A 16,941-nucleotide genomic window follows, 5' to 3' on the forward strand; every position below is an offset into this window, starting at 1 on the left:
ATCACTCCACTGACATCATTATCACGATCATTTTTATCACTACCATCATCATCCATCAAATAGCTACTAGGTACTTACCCGATTAAGGAGCAGTACTAGATACTAAGATCACATAAAGGTATGGGGCACTGACTCTAGCAGAAGTACATATATAGAACAATTGAGGCTTGATTTACTCTCAGGATTGAGTTATAATCCCATCTCTGCTTCTAAAACTGGGCAACTGAGGACAAGTCCTTCCTCTTTTGTGGTTCTGTGTTTCTAACCCAATGAGGTTGTATGATTCAGGCCACATGGTCAGGAAGCTTATCATCTAGTTGAAGGGATAAAAACAATGATGGGTGATAACTGCCCAATGGATAATGTAGCTCCCAAAACATTCCAACGAGTTGGATGATCAGGAAAGACTCCTCTGGTCAAAAGATCCACATTCAATGGCTCAGGCACCAAAGCTGACATTTACACTGTCATTTTACATCCTTTATCTCATTTGATCCTTACAACAACTTTGTGAGATAGTTAATGTAGTTCATTTTGTAAAAGAAGAAACTGAGGCAAAAAGGCATTAAGTAACTGGTCCTAAGTGACACAGGTCACAGACCGAGGGAACAGATTTCCATAAAAGAGGAGATAAAACATTGAACCCTCAGACCACTGATTCCAGGGGATAAAATAAGTCATGATAACTCCAGATTACTTCCTAGGTCTTCTGAGAAAGAAGAAAAGAAAATATTTGTCTTCTTTGCCGCCCCCACATACCCTAGCCCAAAATTTCTTTCCTTTTAGCCAGCTAGGGGTGAGTTTCTGATTGAGGAGGAGATTAGGGGAGAGCTGTGGGATATTTATTCTGTTGTGCAATCTCCTGGTGAGAAATCACTGAAAATTGGGCTCATTTACACCATGTAGAAGGCTGAGAAAATGACAAACCCCTGATGTCTGCTCTTCCCAACTTGCACTTTCTCTCCAGGGAGCAAAGGCCCAATAAGCCAATCTTTCTGGGAAAGAAGGAGCTGTAGAAGAAGATGTGGAAAGTATTGGGGGTGGGGTGGTTACCTTACTAGAGTAAGATAAGCCATAAAAACTTGTAATGGCAAACAGAACACCTGGGTTCAGTACTGATTCCTACATTTACTTATTGTATGACCTTGGGCAAGAACTTCATTTTCTGAGCCTCAATTTCATTTTTAAAAAATCCCATCACATGGTTGTTGGGAGGAAAGCGCTCCATAAATCTTAAAGCTATAAAAAATATTATTTGAATAATATTGGCCATATTATGTTTAATAATACTTATTTATTAATATTACATTTAATAACATATGCATAAATATTATATAATGATATATGTATGGATGTGTATTATTTCCAATAATATTTATCAATAAATTTTATATTTAATAAATTTTCTTGTGTTTAATGGTATTTATTAATAAATATTTTATTATTAATATTATTTTTTAAGGATCTAGAGCTGTAGGAGGTTTAAAGATTATCTTGTATAAGCCTTTCATTTTATAATGGAGCAACTTCCCTCTACATGCACAATTACAATCACTTGCAAAATCTTTTTTTTCCTCCACAGCAACTCTCATTGACCTTAGTTCTGGCCCTCATCTTCTTTTGTCCAGAGTACTGAAACAGCTGCTAGTCTCTCTGCCACCATTCTTTTTTTTCTCTAATACACTCTCCATATAGATGTCAAAATAATCTCCATAAAACACCAGTTTAACCATGCCAGTTCCCGATTCAAGGACCGTCAATGCTTCACTATTGCTTCCAGGTGGAAGTACAAATTACTTAGCTTGGCATTTAAAGACCTTCCCAATCTGGCTCCAGTCTTTCTTTCTAGGTTGTTTTAATCTTATTCCACTTCACATTTTCTATATTCCAGGAAAACTGGCCTTTTTTGCTGTTCACTAGACTTGGATTGCATCTCCTACCTAAGTGCCCTTGCATGAGCTTTGAATGTACTTTTCTGCTTGCTTCCCTCCTCCAGTCTTAGAATGATAGGATTATGGGATTGAGAGTAAGAGCAGGAGGGAACCTCGAGTCTTCTTCTAAGAAGAAGAAAAAACATCTTCTTTTTACATATGAGGAAACTGAGTCAGAGAAATTATGTGCCTCAGGTCACACAGTCTTAAATGTCTGAAGCAGAATTTGAAACTAGATTTTTCTGTATCCAGGTCCAGAGCTCTAGTATGAACCTTTGAGTTTGGAACCCTCCATACATAGTATGCTGCCTTTCTAATACCTAGTTTCCAGGAATTGCTCATATGTCATCTCTAAGGCAAGCCTTTGCTGATACCCCCTCACTGTTAATGCTTTCTCCTTCCCACTCAAATTATCAAGCAGACATCGATCTGCTTACATGTTATTCTTGTTACCCTCACCCCTAGTAGGACACAGGTATCTTTGTTACTAGAACCTCGGACAGTTCCTTGCAGAGAACATTGGTAATACTTTTTGAATTGGATTGAACAGAGGATTTGGGATTATTTGTTTAGAATATCACAGCTAGGAAATAGCAGAACCAAGATGGAAATCTCTCATTCCAATTCTAGTTCCTCTTCTTTAGTGGTAGATTTCCCTTTTCTTCTTCGTGCCATTGGGTTGACAGAAAAATATGTATGAATTCCCCAATCCAATAAATCAAGGTCCACAGATAGATTTCAGGGGAGCCATGAATTCAACAAAATATTTTATAACAATTCCAATGTAATTGGTTTCCTTTGAAATCTCATGTATTTTATTTTATTTATAAAAAAACATGATTCTGAGAAGGGTTCCATAGGCTTCGTTAAACTGTGCCTGAAGAGGTCCAGGACACAAAAACGTTGCAGTGGACTGCTGGAATGTATGGGGGTGTGTGTAGAACCTGCCCAAAGACCCTCCAAATCTGTCACATCAGGGAAGCAGATAATACACAAACCCAGAAAACTAGAATTGACCATATTTTCAAGTGTATGAGTTTGAGGACAAATGGAGTGCATTACGGTACCTAACTACTTATTTCCTCCTTGCTCCTCTTTCTAATATCTTATGATAATTACCAAGTTTGGATTATGGGAAGGTGGGGAGGAAAATAATTTTGGGGTGAGGAGAGAGATGGGAGAGGAGAGCAGTTCCCACACACTGGCCTTCCAAGCATTTGTTTCTACTTGATAGTTAACCTGGACTAGGGCACTGGGAGGGTTAATCTGGGAGAAATACTAAAGACTAATAATGGTAGGAGGAATAAAGAATACTCTCCAAGCAGCCTCGAGGAGAACAGCCACCTATTGCTACCATTAGCAGATGTCAATTATTGGGAACCTTGCCAGTCTGACAATTAGGGGCTGGAAAGGAATGTGTGTGTGTGTGTGTGTGTGTGTGTGTGTGTGTTCATGTACCTGTGCAAACATGCATGTCTCTAGATTCATGTGGATGTGTGAGTGAACATAGGTGTGTCCAAATAAGACTGTATGTGTATTGCAACTCCCCACTGTCATTATCTTCTCTGCTAGTGACAGGTCTGCTGCAGAACCTGAACTATGCAGCCAAAAATAAACACAATTCCGTCACTTAGCTGAGCTTGACACTGTGGCCGAGGAGGTTAGGGATGTGCTATTCAAGGTCCTCAAGACCACTAAAGAGTGGTGGGTCCCCAGAGCTCAGAAACAGCTAAGTAATTTCCTCTGGACTGTTGGTGAGGAGACCTGGGGTAGGGTCAGTTTGCACTAAATTACAAAAGAATAGTGTCCGTTGTGGTCTTTAAGAGTTTTCTTAACATCTCTTAATGCACTGGGAATCCATAAAGGTTTCTCTCCTATCGAATTGGGAGTTAAAGGTGGTAGAAATAGTTCTGAGTTCCCAGTGCAGATTTAGCTGAGCAGATTATTCACCTGAATTCAATAACAGCTCCCCACTTGGGGAAAAATCTCAGAGGGCATATTTTTTCCTCATTTCTGAGAGACTTGCTCCAATAGTCTCTAGGTGTTTTAGTTTGAACCAGTTCAAATCATGTCTCTGCCACTTAATTCCTGTGTGACCTTGGTCCATCCATTTCATATTGATAGGCCTTAGTTCCCTCAATTGTAAAATTGTACAGCACGGACTACTTCGCTTCTAAGGTTGCTTCCAGATAAGCAAGTCAGCAGCATTTATTAAATAACTACTATGTACCAGGTGTAGCACAACTAAGGGGCTCAATAGATGGTTAGAACAGTGCAGATGGCCTGGAGTCTTCCCCAAGTTTAAATTACAGTTTCTAGCTGTGTAACTCTGGGCAAGTCACTTAAATCTGTTTGCCTTGGTTTCCTCCTCTGTAAAATGAGCTGGAGAAGGAAATGGCGAATCACTCCAGTATTTTTGCCAAGAAAACCTCCAATGGGTGAGAGTCAGCTGAAAAATCACAGAAGAACTATATCAGGCACTTTATTATATTCTGGGGCTCCAAAGAATGCTACTTCCCTATCCTGCCAATCAAGATTTCATGTCTCCTTCCTCTGCTTCTTCCTTTCAGTAGAGGACACTCAGTTATGAATGGTTAGCTTCTCATCAATGAATAACACACCTAGGGGATATGGAGCAGGCCCCTTAAGGACCTTGAGGACATTTGTCCTGCATGTTCTTTCCTAAGAGGGTTGGAGTTTGCTACCAGATCTTAGCTAACTCTAGAAATCCCTGTGGCTCCTCCAGGGGATATCTCGAACGTTGCTAATAATAATAGCTGTAGGCACAGAAGTTGGAATTTCATAGCACTCCCCTCTTCCAATGTAGGTGAACACCTTTTTTGAACCTTACGAGTTCAGAGTAGAAGTGACTTGTCCAAGGTCACATGGCTAGCCTGTGACACTCAGACATGAATCCATTCCTTTCTTGTTTGGGTCTTACCTCTCGTACAATAAAAAAATAACATTTATAACACACTTTAAAATTTGTGTTATGTTATTTGGGCATCACAACAACATTATGAAAAAGAACTACTGCCATAATGTCTGTTTTACAGATAGGGAAACTGAGGCCCAATGAAATTAAGTGACTTATCCCGAGATACTTGGCTTATAAGCATATTGGAGACAATTCAAACCTAGGTATTGTTTATATTTAATAGACTGCTCCCCCTTTAGCTGAGAAACAGAAAATGGAGGCTCTTTTGGGGGTTCCTCATCCTAAGAGCTAGTGTTTATATAATGCATTAAAGTTTGTTAATCACTTTTTAGACATTTCATCTGAGCCTCAGCATAATTTTGGGAGGTATTTATTATTGTCATCTATTTTACACTGAAGCGTCGGGGACTTGCCAAATCATTGGGCACACAACGCCCCATCCTCTGCCTAATTACTTAGTGTCAGTAGGAGAGGGACCTGGGAGCTGGGCTCAGAAATGACAAGTTACCAAGGTGATCTGGGCAAAAAGGATCATTTTTTTTGGGGGGGGGTTCTCCTACAGACTGAGAAGGGCCAAGTGTGCGTGCTACTGTATGAAAGATGGAAGTGTGATAAAAAGAAGAACTTTCTTAATCAAAGTCAGCATAATTATCAGGACAACCCAGGCACAAACCCAAAGAGATTGCTTCAATTACTACCCCCTATCTGAATTATTCATTCCCACATTCATTTATTCATGCAACAAGCATTGAATTATCCAGGTAATTGCCTCAATTTTCCACTCCACCCTGCTGGGGACCCAGCCAGTCAGCTAGGGAAGGAGAGAGGGAGTGCTTGTTGAATGCCTGCCTGAAAGGGTCACAGAAACAGAGGAAGGAACGAGATGATCTCTCAGAGGTCATCCCTACTCCCAAGCCCTTCGAGGTCACCCCGCTTCTCTCTTGTTCCCAGTTTCCCTAAATCCCCCTCTTCTCTATCTGGTACCCATGAAGCCTCCTCAGGCTGGGCTATGTGACTGTGGCACACAGGATGCCCACCAGAACCCTGGCACTCCTCAGCATCCCTATTACCTACTCTTTCCCCAAAAGCTGCTGAAGCACAGCACAACACGATATCCAGCTTCCTTGGCAGCCGCAGACGCTTTTCATTTTGTTTAAAGAAAGGAAAATTGTTTTCTTTTTCTTTTTTTAAAAATTGGGCTCATTAATCTCTTATTCAAATTGCTGTTTGTTAAGGGCCAAAAAAGAAGGGGGTGGGGGAAAGGGAGCCAAGACAGGAGGGGGAAAATTCTCTAAAGGAGAGAAGGGGAAGAGCTGGTGTGTCCTTCTGCTCCCAGGATGAGTACTCTCCTAATCACTCTGTACTGGCATGGCATGGCCTGCCTCCTCTATAATTGAGTTTCCAGGAGCCAAGTCCCTGGGGCTGAGGGGGATGAGTGGAGGGCATAGAAGAGGAAGATAAATCAAGGTGATCTCTTAGTTATCATAAAAACAGCATGTCAATTCTAGAAGAGATCTCAGAGACCATCTATCTAGTTTAACCCTCTCATTTTTTCAGAGAGGGAAACTGAGGACCAGAGAGGACGATTTGCCCAAGCATGGATACTTGGATACTTGAACTTCCCCCAATTCCTATGGCATTTATCCTCCTCCTCCACACCTGTGATGTGACCAACTTAGGGGAAGGGGAAGGGAAAAAAAAATTACATAGTACCTACTGTGTGCCAGGCATTGCGCTAAGCACTTAACAACTATTCTCTCATTTGATCCTCACAACAACCTTGCAAGGCAGGTGGTGTTATTATCCCCATTTTACAGCTGAGGAAACTGAAGTTAAGTGACTTGCCCATGATCACAAAAGAGGCTGAATTTGAACTCAGGTTTTCCAGATTCCAAGCTCAGTTCTCTATCTGCTGCACCACTCATTGCCTCAGGATCATACAAGTAACATTTGTCAGAGGCCAGACATGAATCTTGGCCCTGTTATCTCCAGCTAGCTCTCTATGCTCTCCAATTTTCTATTTTAATTACTTGTGGACACTCATCCATAACCTTCATGAAAGCAGGAACAGTTTCTGGGACAATTATACATTTCCCCTAACCCTAAGTACAACACCTACCCCATAAGATGGGCTCAAGAAGCATTTGGTGAATTAATGAAAAAATGGTAAAAGACCAGGAATTGTCTCTTGCCACTCATTTGGGAGGGTGAACATGGGTATGGACAGGACAGATAGAAGAGGTTGAACCTGCTGATAAAATGACCAATACAATTGACAGCTCAATGGCATCTTGGAAAGATTATTGGCCTTGGAATCAGGAAGACTGGCTTCAAAGATTGCCTAGATATTTGCTAACTGGGTATCTTTGGGCAATTCACACCTTCAATTCCTCATCTATAAAATAGAGAAAATAATCTCACCTAAATAGTGAAAGGACCAATTGAAAAATATATGTAAGGCTCTTTGAAGACCTTAATGTGCCATGTAATGCCTACTGTTAGTATTATTAATAACAATAATACTTTGTTATTATATTCGATGACAGAATATTCCTGTATTATTCCAGGATATGATTTTCTTCTAAATTTCTTTCTAAATTTTCCGAGGATCTCAAAGCATCTAAAACTAACCCTCCCATGGCTTCTGCTGTGGCATCTCACTTGTGGCTTCCTGTCCTTGGAGCAGACCTCCATTTCCAATCTTCTATCTTCTTACTCACTGTATCCCACTCCCACTGAGGATACCACCCTCCTCTCCAACATGATTCTTTTTCTGTGTCTTCTGGTCATCACCAATCTTGAAGTCATGGAATTAAGACAAACGTTAATTGAATGACTCCTCCATGTTCCCACCTTAAGGAGTGGGAAAAGAAAGACACCTCGGAAAGGGGAGAGAGATTATACGGTTGCTGGATTGAGGAATATTTAACCCCAATGGGATGAACTTCCCAAAAGTGAACTGTTATATACAATTTAAACCTAAGAGACAGATGCCTTATCCACTCTTTAAAAAGCCAATCAAATCTTCACTTCACATGGGAAATACTTAGGTCCTTGACCCAAACTCCATTTCTATTCCCTGTTTTACAGATAAGGAAACTGAGGCTCAGAGAAGAAAGGGAACATATAAGGCTCAGTGACATATTGCCAAGATTTGAATCCAGATCACCTAATGCTTAATTCAGCGCTTTCTACTGTTGCCATAGAAGGACATACAGACACACTTCAAACCAATGTTGAAACCATTAAACAAAAAAAAAAAAGAAACCCACCCTAAGATTTATATACAATTTAAAGTTTGTGAAATGTTTTGTATAGATTAATTCATTTGATCCTTGCAACGTGGTGAAGTAGGTACCCATTTTAAACCCACTTTACAGATGACGAATTGAAGAAACAGGTTAAGGGAGGTTATGACTTGTTCATGTTTACACAGCTAGTAAGTGTGCATGGTAGGATTTGTTGTATTCACTCTGCCAGAGCACCATTCAGATTCCTCCATTACCTCTGAAATGCCACAGCACTAGGTGATGGTACTCCATACGTGAGACTTATGCAATTTTTTCTATCTTGCCAACTAGCCAGGAAGGCCCTCTGGTACAAGAACCACCCCAAATTCTCTCCTCCTGTTTGCTTAGCGCCTAGAGAAGGGCCATCCCCTTTCTTCCTCCCTCCTTCCCAAGCTTACACTTCTCTAGAGCTTGCAGATGATGAGAGCCTGATTGTGTGAATATCAGGTTAGCTTGAAGAGGTTACTATCATTGGTAATCTTGAGACTGTCTGGCTTGGACCATTTCTGGGTCAGGACCTTTGGTATCTAGCACAACAATGAGGTATTTAGCTTCTTGTATCTTCCCTCCATTCCCATCTCAGTGGTTCAGCCCAACAAAGCCTATGTAGGTGAGTCCTACCTACTCCTGTTGTGGGTTTAGTTCAAGTCTCTCCTCTTTACTGATTTTACTTTCCAGCTAAGCTGGGCTGCTGTTTTCAAGGCAACAGGAAACCTTACATTTCCTAGGGTTCTTTCTATTTGAAATGGACCTCTCCCACCATCATTTTTGACCTTTCAGAATTGTTATCTCTCTTCAATCTCACCTTTTCCATTGAGGCTTCTTGGATCTTCCACTGATTTTCCTAGAACATAATGCCTGGGTCTCTTTACCCCATCACAACCTACCTCATAGTGTATTGATTTAGATACTTCCCCCCCCCCCCGCCATACTCAGTAGAATATCATCTCTCTGAGGGCAGAGTGGGTGTCATTTAAAAAAAATCCTTAGTAATAAATGCTTATTTAATTGAATTGGAGAAGAAAGAAAAGGATTTCTTCACATTTAGACATCCATGTTCATGCTTAGATATCCCTGTGGTCTCCAACAGCCAGGTAAGATAGCTAAAGAAACCCTTAAAAAGTGCTTTGGAGGAAACCAAATATTTGAGGGGAATGTTCCTAGACCCCATTTTAGAGTCTGGGACCCTGGGTGCTGAATGATTTGTCATTGTTCTCTCTGTGCCTCAGTTTCTTTAGCAGTATATATACATAAACGCCTTTCATCTGTCGACCTCTGGAGTTGAGTTCTGTAAATTCATCCTATAGAGGATGCTTCCCAGGTATTACAAAGGGGTTCCCATTTTCTTTAGCCTCTCCTAACTCTAAACTACCTCCATCAGCAGCCACATACTAATCTATGCTCACAGTGGCATAAACCTCATTTTTTTTTTTGTCAGCAAGTTTATAGCACAACTCCACCTACTGGTCTTAAACATAACTAGGCTGCTACACGGAGATCTTCTCCCAGGGAAAGAAAAAAGAAATGGGCCTGGGGTTGGGATTCAGTGCAGAGAATTAACCGTGTAGCAACCTGGGACAAAGGTGTGTTCCTTCTCCCTCACCAGCCCAGGCCATAGACCAGAGAGCTCAGGCTGAAAGGTCTAAAAGCAGTTATAAAGAGAAATCTAAGATTGGCCAGACCAAGGCAAAGGGAGAGAGCATCTTTTCTCCTCTCATCTGGAAGCCATCAGGTCATGAATGGCACAGGCCACAGCATACACTATCATGTGTATCCATCCAAAGAGAGGGAGGATATCCTAGTGGGTAGAACATTGTCCTCTAAGTCAAGCAGACTCAGATTCTAATCTCCTTTCAGATGCACCAGTTGAGTGATCTTTGATAAGTCACTTAACCTTTTAATGCCTCTAAGACCCTCTGTAAGACTCCGAGAGATCTATTTGGATAGAAGAAATTCTTCATTGAAATCTAGTTTGAAAAGTCCACATGAGGCCATAAAGTTACATATTTCACATAAAAATCTATGGATTTAGCCATATGCTTCTGATATCTACTGAGGACTTGGCTTGGAGTTTAAACAGAGAATTGAATTCAATTCCACAGCAAAGCACTGAGAATATTAGGAGAATAAAAAGCATTCTCTACCCTCCATGTACTTATATTCTACAGGGACTGCAACATGTACACAAGGAGGTAGAATCCAAAAAAGATTGAGGAGAAAGAGAGTATTGGAAACCGATAGGGCTCAGGGAAGGCTTCCAGGGTGCTAGAGGCAAGTCTTAAAGGAAGACTAAGAATGAAATATGAATGAGGAAATGCATTGAATGTTTCAGGAATGGATGTTTGTGAGAGGCAAATGCATGGAGGTGGGAAATGACACGCTCAGTTTTGAGAATGGCTTATAAGTCTCTTGGTCAATGTTGGGAAGAGAAAGAGCAGCTGTTGCCAGGTCCTTGAACTTCATCCTTGCTCTCTGTGCCTTATTTTCTCTCCTCTCCTACTCCCTAGAGTGTTTCTGTGAATCAGGGGGAATCTCGTATTTGGAGAAGACCCTTCAATGTATCAAACAGGCACCTTTGGTCAAGAGAGTGATGCTTCCTGTCACCCTCTTTATGACCATTTTAATAGATTATTTTTCATGGAATATCAGAGGCTAGAGCCAATACCAAAACAAGAGGAAATACGACCATTCCCACACTAATTATATACCGTTCCCCCACCACTATGACCAAGGATGATACAATGAAACATGCTGGATGGAATACAGTGTCAGAGGACCTACTATCTGTATGAATTTATATAAACCTCTGGGTCTCAGTTTCCACGTCTGTAAAATGACTATATGAGTGATCATTAAGGTAAACTAATCTCTGATTCTTTGATCATGTGCCTCAGGGAGTACTGTTCTCCCAGGTCACCCCCACTCATCCACATACTACCACCACCAATCATCTGGAATAATGCCATCTGTTTGTACAGGTGCCATTCTATACATTGGATTTACATGCAGTAGTCACAAAGAGTTTGGGAATAGAAAGAAGGGATACCAAGAGGCATTCCTCTTCCTCTTTATGCACAGGGAAGTAGAGACAGATAAACAGAGAGGGGGAGGAGGGGAGACTGTCATCAAGCCAAGGTCATTCCTCAAGTTTAGCACCCAAGTCAGAAATGGAACTCAGATTTCTTGACTCCCAGGCAGGATCTTTGAGCAGACATATCATATCCCCCTACCCCTTTTGAAGATGTTAGACTTGGTCTCAGATAAAAATGGCTGCAGGCTTACACACATTCCCTTGCTCCATCTCTTTCTAAACCCAACTAGAACTCAATCCATCCATCCTGCTTTGTGATTGACAGGTCCTCCCTTTCCCATACCTCTAGTAGGAATGAAGAAAGGAGCTTTGGTCTGGAAGTCTGGGAGGTAGAAGAGGGGAATAAGAGTTTGGGTGTTTCTGGCAAAGGGAGATTTTTTAAAAACTAAATGCTCTGATGTCAAGATGTACCTTTCCTTTGGGTAGGGAAACCTAGGCTGAGCATGAGGAGACTGATCTCAGAACAAGAGGAAATAAGCTGAGGAAAGGGCCTAGGCACTCTCCGGTATAAAGAGAATGTCTGTCTTATTCCTCTAGGGATTTTCCCCACTCCTCCTTTAAATAGCTCCTTCTAGTCTAAACCCTGAAGCAACTGTTTCCTCTTGGAAATTGCTAACTCCCAGCTTTCCCCTTCTCCATCCTTTTAATCTCCAGACTATTAAGGAGAGACACTAGAAACTGATGTCCAACAGAGAAATCATCCTGACCCAAGCTTCTCGGCCCTGCTGTAGACATACAGGCAGTCTCCCCACACCCATTTTTCCTCATCTCAGGGGGAGGGGGGACAGACCAGAGCTCTCAGGGTCCATTTCCAGCCCCCTCTCTTGAATAACATTCCAGACAAGGAACCTCTGAGGTCAGTTCTCAGGCAGTGAGGGAAGTCCCTTCCTGGCTTGCCTAGTGCCCATTTTCCCACCTTACACATGGATCTGCCTTACAAAGGGGCCTAGGATTGTTTCTGGAGAGTATGGAAATCCAACTCAATATATCTGCTTGACCAATAAGACCATTTTGAAAAACCTTCTGTCTTCTGCCTACCCTCCAAGAGATTTTATCCTTTCTCTTGGTGATTGTATTTATCTCTCCCCCCTTCCTGCCCCCCCCCTCAAGTTCTGGGTAGTTCTATGACTCCTACTGATTTAATAATTCTCGGTTTCCTCCCACTCCCGCTCCCCGCCCCCTCCCCCCACAGGTAAAAGGGGAGAGGCACCGAGAGGCACAGAACCTGGAAGCCTTGAACAATTCTAAGGAGTCTTAGGGCATGGATCTTATTACTAGGAGACTGCAGGGGCTACGTATACAGTTCAGGGTCCTGGGTACAAAGGGACTGAACTGATGACCTCACGATCCAGAGCCTGACCAGTTCTGGCTCATCATGTCCCTGAGGAGGGGAAGTAGTGGGTCCCTCTACGCTCTTGCTGGGCTGGCTGTCCTTTTGTGGGGTCTTCTCTTCGAAAACATACAATTTCAGCCTAGGGACAGTGACAGGTTTGGGGTGAGGGGTCAGATTGGCTGGGACTGATAAACTATGTACCCAAGATCTGGCGGGTGAAGCTTCTCCCCTTCCAGTTTCAGACCTCCTAGGAACTGCCCTTCCCTTGCCCCCAGAAGCCCCTAAGCAACAGTGGGAAAAGGACTGTGAGGGCTCCACCCTTAGCAAGGTTGGTGGCTGAGAGCCTGTGCTAAAGGTAGGCAGAGCCCTCAGCATCTGGGCAGAGCCCCCACCCAGGGCGCACCCTGAGATTCCAGAGGCACACTTCTCTCACTCTTCTCCCTCCCCCACGCTGTCCCAATGCCAAAGCTCTCTTTCTCTCTCCTCCCCCCCCCCCCCCATTAGCAATGGAAGCACACTGTCTGGCTGGGGGAGGGGGCAGAGAAGACGCAACAGATTACACTAGCGGAGGGAGCTCACGAGCCGGGAGGAACCCTCAACCGCAGGCTGGCTTTGCACCTCCGAACCCCGGGCCTCTGCCCCTGCCGGACTCTCCCCAGTCCCTGAGCACGCGCCCCCGCCCAGTCCAGGCTAAAACAGCGATTTGAATGCAGCTCAGGAGAGCGGGCGTGCATGCAGCCTGCTGCTCCGCTGGGCATTTTCCCCCCTTTCCCTCCCTTCCAGAGGACTGCAGGAAGAGCGATCCAGCCACAGGCAGCCAGCCCCCCACACCGCCACTACTACTCTGCCGGCCCCAAACCAGCAGCCCGTCCCCTGCCTCAGCCCCAGTCCCAGGCTCAGCCCCGCTATCTCTGGGGCCCCACTGCTGCGGGGAGAGGCACGACCCTGGGGGAGGATAGGGCCCGACCAGTCCACATCCCGGCTCCAGACTGGAAGATACGCCCCTGGGGGCTTGGTTGAAATCCCCCCTCCCCGCCCCCTACGCCCTTCCCTTTCTCCGGGAACGGCCCGGACCGGATGGGGCAGAGGGAAGTCCTCTCGTTCCCGGGGAGTCGGAGGGCGCCCCGCCAGCGAGCTCAGGTTCTTTGCCTCTCCCCACCCCCTATCTCCAGTATCCCCAACCCTCCACGGGCCGCGGCGCCGAGCCGGGGTGGGCAGAGGCGCGGGAGCAGCCCCATATCAGCGGGCAGCGATGCAGAGTGGGCTAGGGGAGAACTACGTGTCCCGGGGGGGGGGAGAGACTCCCCTCTTTCTTACCCTCCCTCCCCATCCCCGCCCGCACGGTCTACAACGGCATCCGCCGGGTCTCCTCCCCGCGTGTCCGCGCCGCGATACTTACCGTGGGCGAGCAGCGTGGAGAGGCAGCAGCAGAGGAGGGCGGCGGGGCCGCGGCCCGGCATCCCGGGGGCCATGGTAGAGGCCGTAAAGCTGGAGGGAGGAGGACCCGTGATCGGTTACTTCGCCCCGGGCTAGGACTGGAGGGGACGTAGTTCTAAGGACTGGTCAGACCCAACCTCCGGCAGGCAGAGCACCGAACTGTCACCTCTGCGTGTGTGTGTGTGTGCGTGCGTGTGTGTTTGTGTGTGTGTGTGTGTGTGTGTATGTGTGTGTGTGTGTGGGGGGGCACAGAGACCAATCGGGGGCCACTTTGTATCTGTGGAGAGGGGGAGGGAGGTCCGGAATTCAAGCTTCTTGCAGTCCCCACCTCCTTAGAGGTTCAACCCGGCCGGGGCTACTGACAGCGTCGGGGGCCCCCTGGGGACTGGAATCCCTCTCTCCACCTGGGGCCCGGGGGAGGTGGATCCAGGATTGGGTGGAAGAGCGCTTGCCCCCACCTCCCCCTTCGAGAGAGCCCCAGCAGGTTCTCGGATGCTGGGGAGAGCAGAGCAGCGCGTGCAGTCTTGGAGAGAAACCTGCGGCCTCGGGCTCCAGAGATGCGAGGGCTAGGTCCACTCTCCCCGCCCCCTCCCCCAGCTCCCCTCCCGGCCCTGATTAAATCCGAAATCGGTCGAGGACTCCCATTTCCAATTCCGGGAACAATTTCGGAGACGTCTGTAGGATTCTAGGCGAGCTGAGTTCTGCTGGTTTTCGTCGACCTGCAGCCCCGGTAGAAAATCCTCCGTCAGGGGCACACGAATCAAAATTGATAATGATATTAAAAAGAAATCCAGGCAACTTTAATCCATCCGGAGGATGAAAAGTTTCGGTGCAAAAGCTCACGCAGGCGACGCTGAGGCGACTCCCACCCCACCCCCACACTCTCTGGAGCGCCCGGGCGGAATGCACTTAGGCAAGGGGGCAGAGTTTCTTCTCCTTGTTTTCCTCGCGCGCGCTCTCTCTCTCCTCCTCCTCCTCCACCTCCTCCTCCTTCGCCGCCGCCTCCTCCCAGCTCCAGCTCTCCCCAGAGCATCCGCCAGGGCTCCGGCTGGCTCCGTGCAGTCCGGTTTTAGCGCCACTTCCCCCGGCAGCTGCCGGGCTCCGGCTGCCGAATCGAGTCCGACGCGGCTGGGACGGAATCTGCCATGGAGACGGTGCCCAAGAATAGGGAAAGTCGAAGAAGAGCCGAGCCCCTCCGCTTGGCTCTGAGCTCTTCTTTGCCAAAGCGCAGACCCGAAAGTCCCCGGTGTTAGGCGTTGCAGAAAGGGAGGGTGGCTGTCACCAAACTAGGGAGTGCTTCCAGTTGCCCACACCTACTTCACCGTCGCCGTCACGTCCCCTCAGGGGAGAGATAAATGGGCCGCGCTTATTTGGTTTTTCCCTTGTGTAGAGAAAATGCTTTCTCGGGAAAATACACAAATCTTGAACTTTTCCAGGGACGTCTCAGGTGTTTCCTTCCTTCCCATAAGGACCCCCACTCATGCCACCTCCGACCCTGTCTTGCCTTACGTCCTCCCCACTCTCTCCCACCTCCCACCCCCAGACACCCGCACGATTCCTTTTTGCAGACCACCCCTCCGGGCGCAGTCAACTGGGGCTGTCAGTCACTCCAGATCTGCTTGGAGTCAATTTCCAAGAGAGGACCACGGCTGGCTGCAGGCTGGGAATGGAGGGAGCCGCGTCAGTGGCTGGAGCATCCTGCACTCTCCCTGCCAGGGGCCGAGAAGGCAGCAGTTGGTGCATACATTGCAAAAGAAGAGAGGCGATGCGGGGGGGGGGGGGGGGGGGGTCTCCCCTGGGAGCTGGGGGGGGAGGTGGGGGGAGGAAGAGAAGAATCAGCTACAGGGTTAGGAGAGGGGGAAGAACACAGTTGCACGGAGCAACCTCTTCCTCCTTCGTGTTCTCGCCGGCTCCACCGTCAAAGACCAGAGAGAGACACACACGCACTCACACGCTCGAGCCCTCCTCTCAGGCTGGGCTTCAGCACCACCCGGAGCAGCAGCGGCAGCGGCCGCGGCAGCAGCAGAAGCAACAGCAGCAGCAACAGCATCCGCGGCGGCGGCAGCCTAGCGCTCTCCCCACCTCCACTCCCCTGCCCTCCCAGATTTCCCCCGGATCACGTGGCCGAGAAGCGCGCCGCCCCGAGCTCGCGCCCGTTGGAGACCCCCAGCCTTCTCCCCCTCCTCCTTTCTCTCCCTCCCCCCCTCCACGTGTCCATTCCGCATTCCCAGCCCGGAGGCGCGCACCGCCCCATCCCTCTTTCCCCCCCCCCCACCCATCTCCCCCCCTCCCCCAGCACACACACACACACACACACACACACACACACACACACACACAGCGGAGGGCAAGAGCTCCCTAGCCTCTCGGGCTCCTTTTGGAGACTGAATCTCGGTCCGAGTTCGAGTTTCCTTCCCCTCCCTTCCCCCTTTTCCCTAGGCAGGTTAGTACTCGGGCTTGAATGGGGCTGACAGGTGGCGCTTCTCCTCTCCCGAGCGGGCGAGAGAGTGCAGGCGCCGGGGAAAGGATGCACGCGCCCCGCCCGGCGCGGGAGGGGAGGCGGAGAGCGAGCCGCACCGCTGGAATTTGCAGCCCTTTTCTCTCCGAGAGACGCGAGGCGGCCGCTGCGCGCTCCCCTCCCCCCTCCCCCCACTTAGTCCCGGGAGCAGAGGGTTTGCGTTGGACGCGCGGAGGAAGGGAGGGAGGCCGTGGGGACTGTTAAGAGGTAGGCACATCATCCTGAGCTTCCCAGCCCCATCCTCGAAGGGAAGAGGGAATTGAAGAGAGCAGGGACGCGCAGAGCTGCGGCTATTTGGCAGCTTGCGGAGATGCACCCACGGGCAGAAGGGCTGGCTCTAGCACCTGGCAGGAGAGGGGAAGCGGGGTCGGCAGAAACTACATCTTGTTCAGGACCATCGGGG

At 47.2% G+C, this 16,941-nt stretch overlaps 1 protein-coding gene across 2 annotated transcripts in view; it reads right to left on the bottom strand.

Annotated features, from left to right (window-relative positions):
- TMEM132E (transmembrane protein 132E) overlaps window positions 1–15,826 on the bottom strand; it is a 119,820-nt gene extending 103,994 nt beyond the window's left edge. The window contains exon 1 of one of the 2 annotated variants that reach the window (XM_031967599.1): window positions 13,983–15,826. In XM_031967599.1, coding sequence (XP_031823459.1) covers window positions 13,983–14,055 — 73 coding nt within the window. In that variant the 5' untranslated portion in view covers window positions 14,056–15,826. The remainder of the gene's footprint in view (window positions 1–13,982) is intronic. The other variant, XM_031967601.1, reaches the window with a different exon arrangement.
- Between the last annotated feature and the right edge of the window lie 1,115 nt (window positions 15,827–16,941).

Source organism: Sarcophilus harrisii, chromosome 4 (genome assembly GCF_902635505.1).
Source record: "Sarcophilus harrisii chromosome 4, mSarHar1.11, whole genome shotgun sequence".
Taxonomy (NCBI): Eukaryota; Metazoa; Chordata; class Mammalia; order Dasyuromorphia; family Dasyuridae; genus Sarcophilus; species Sarcophilus harrisii.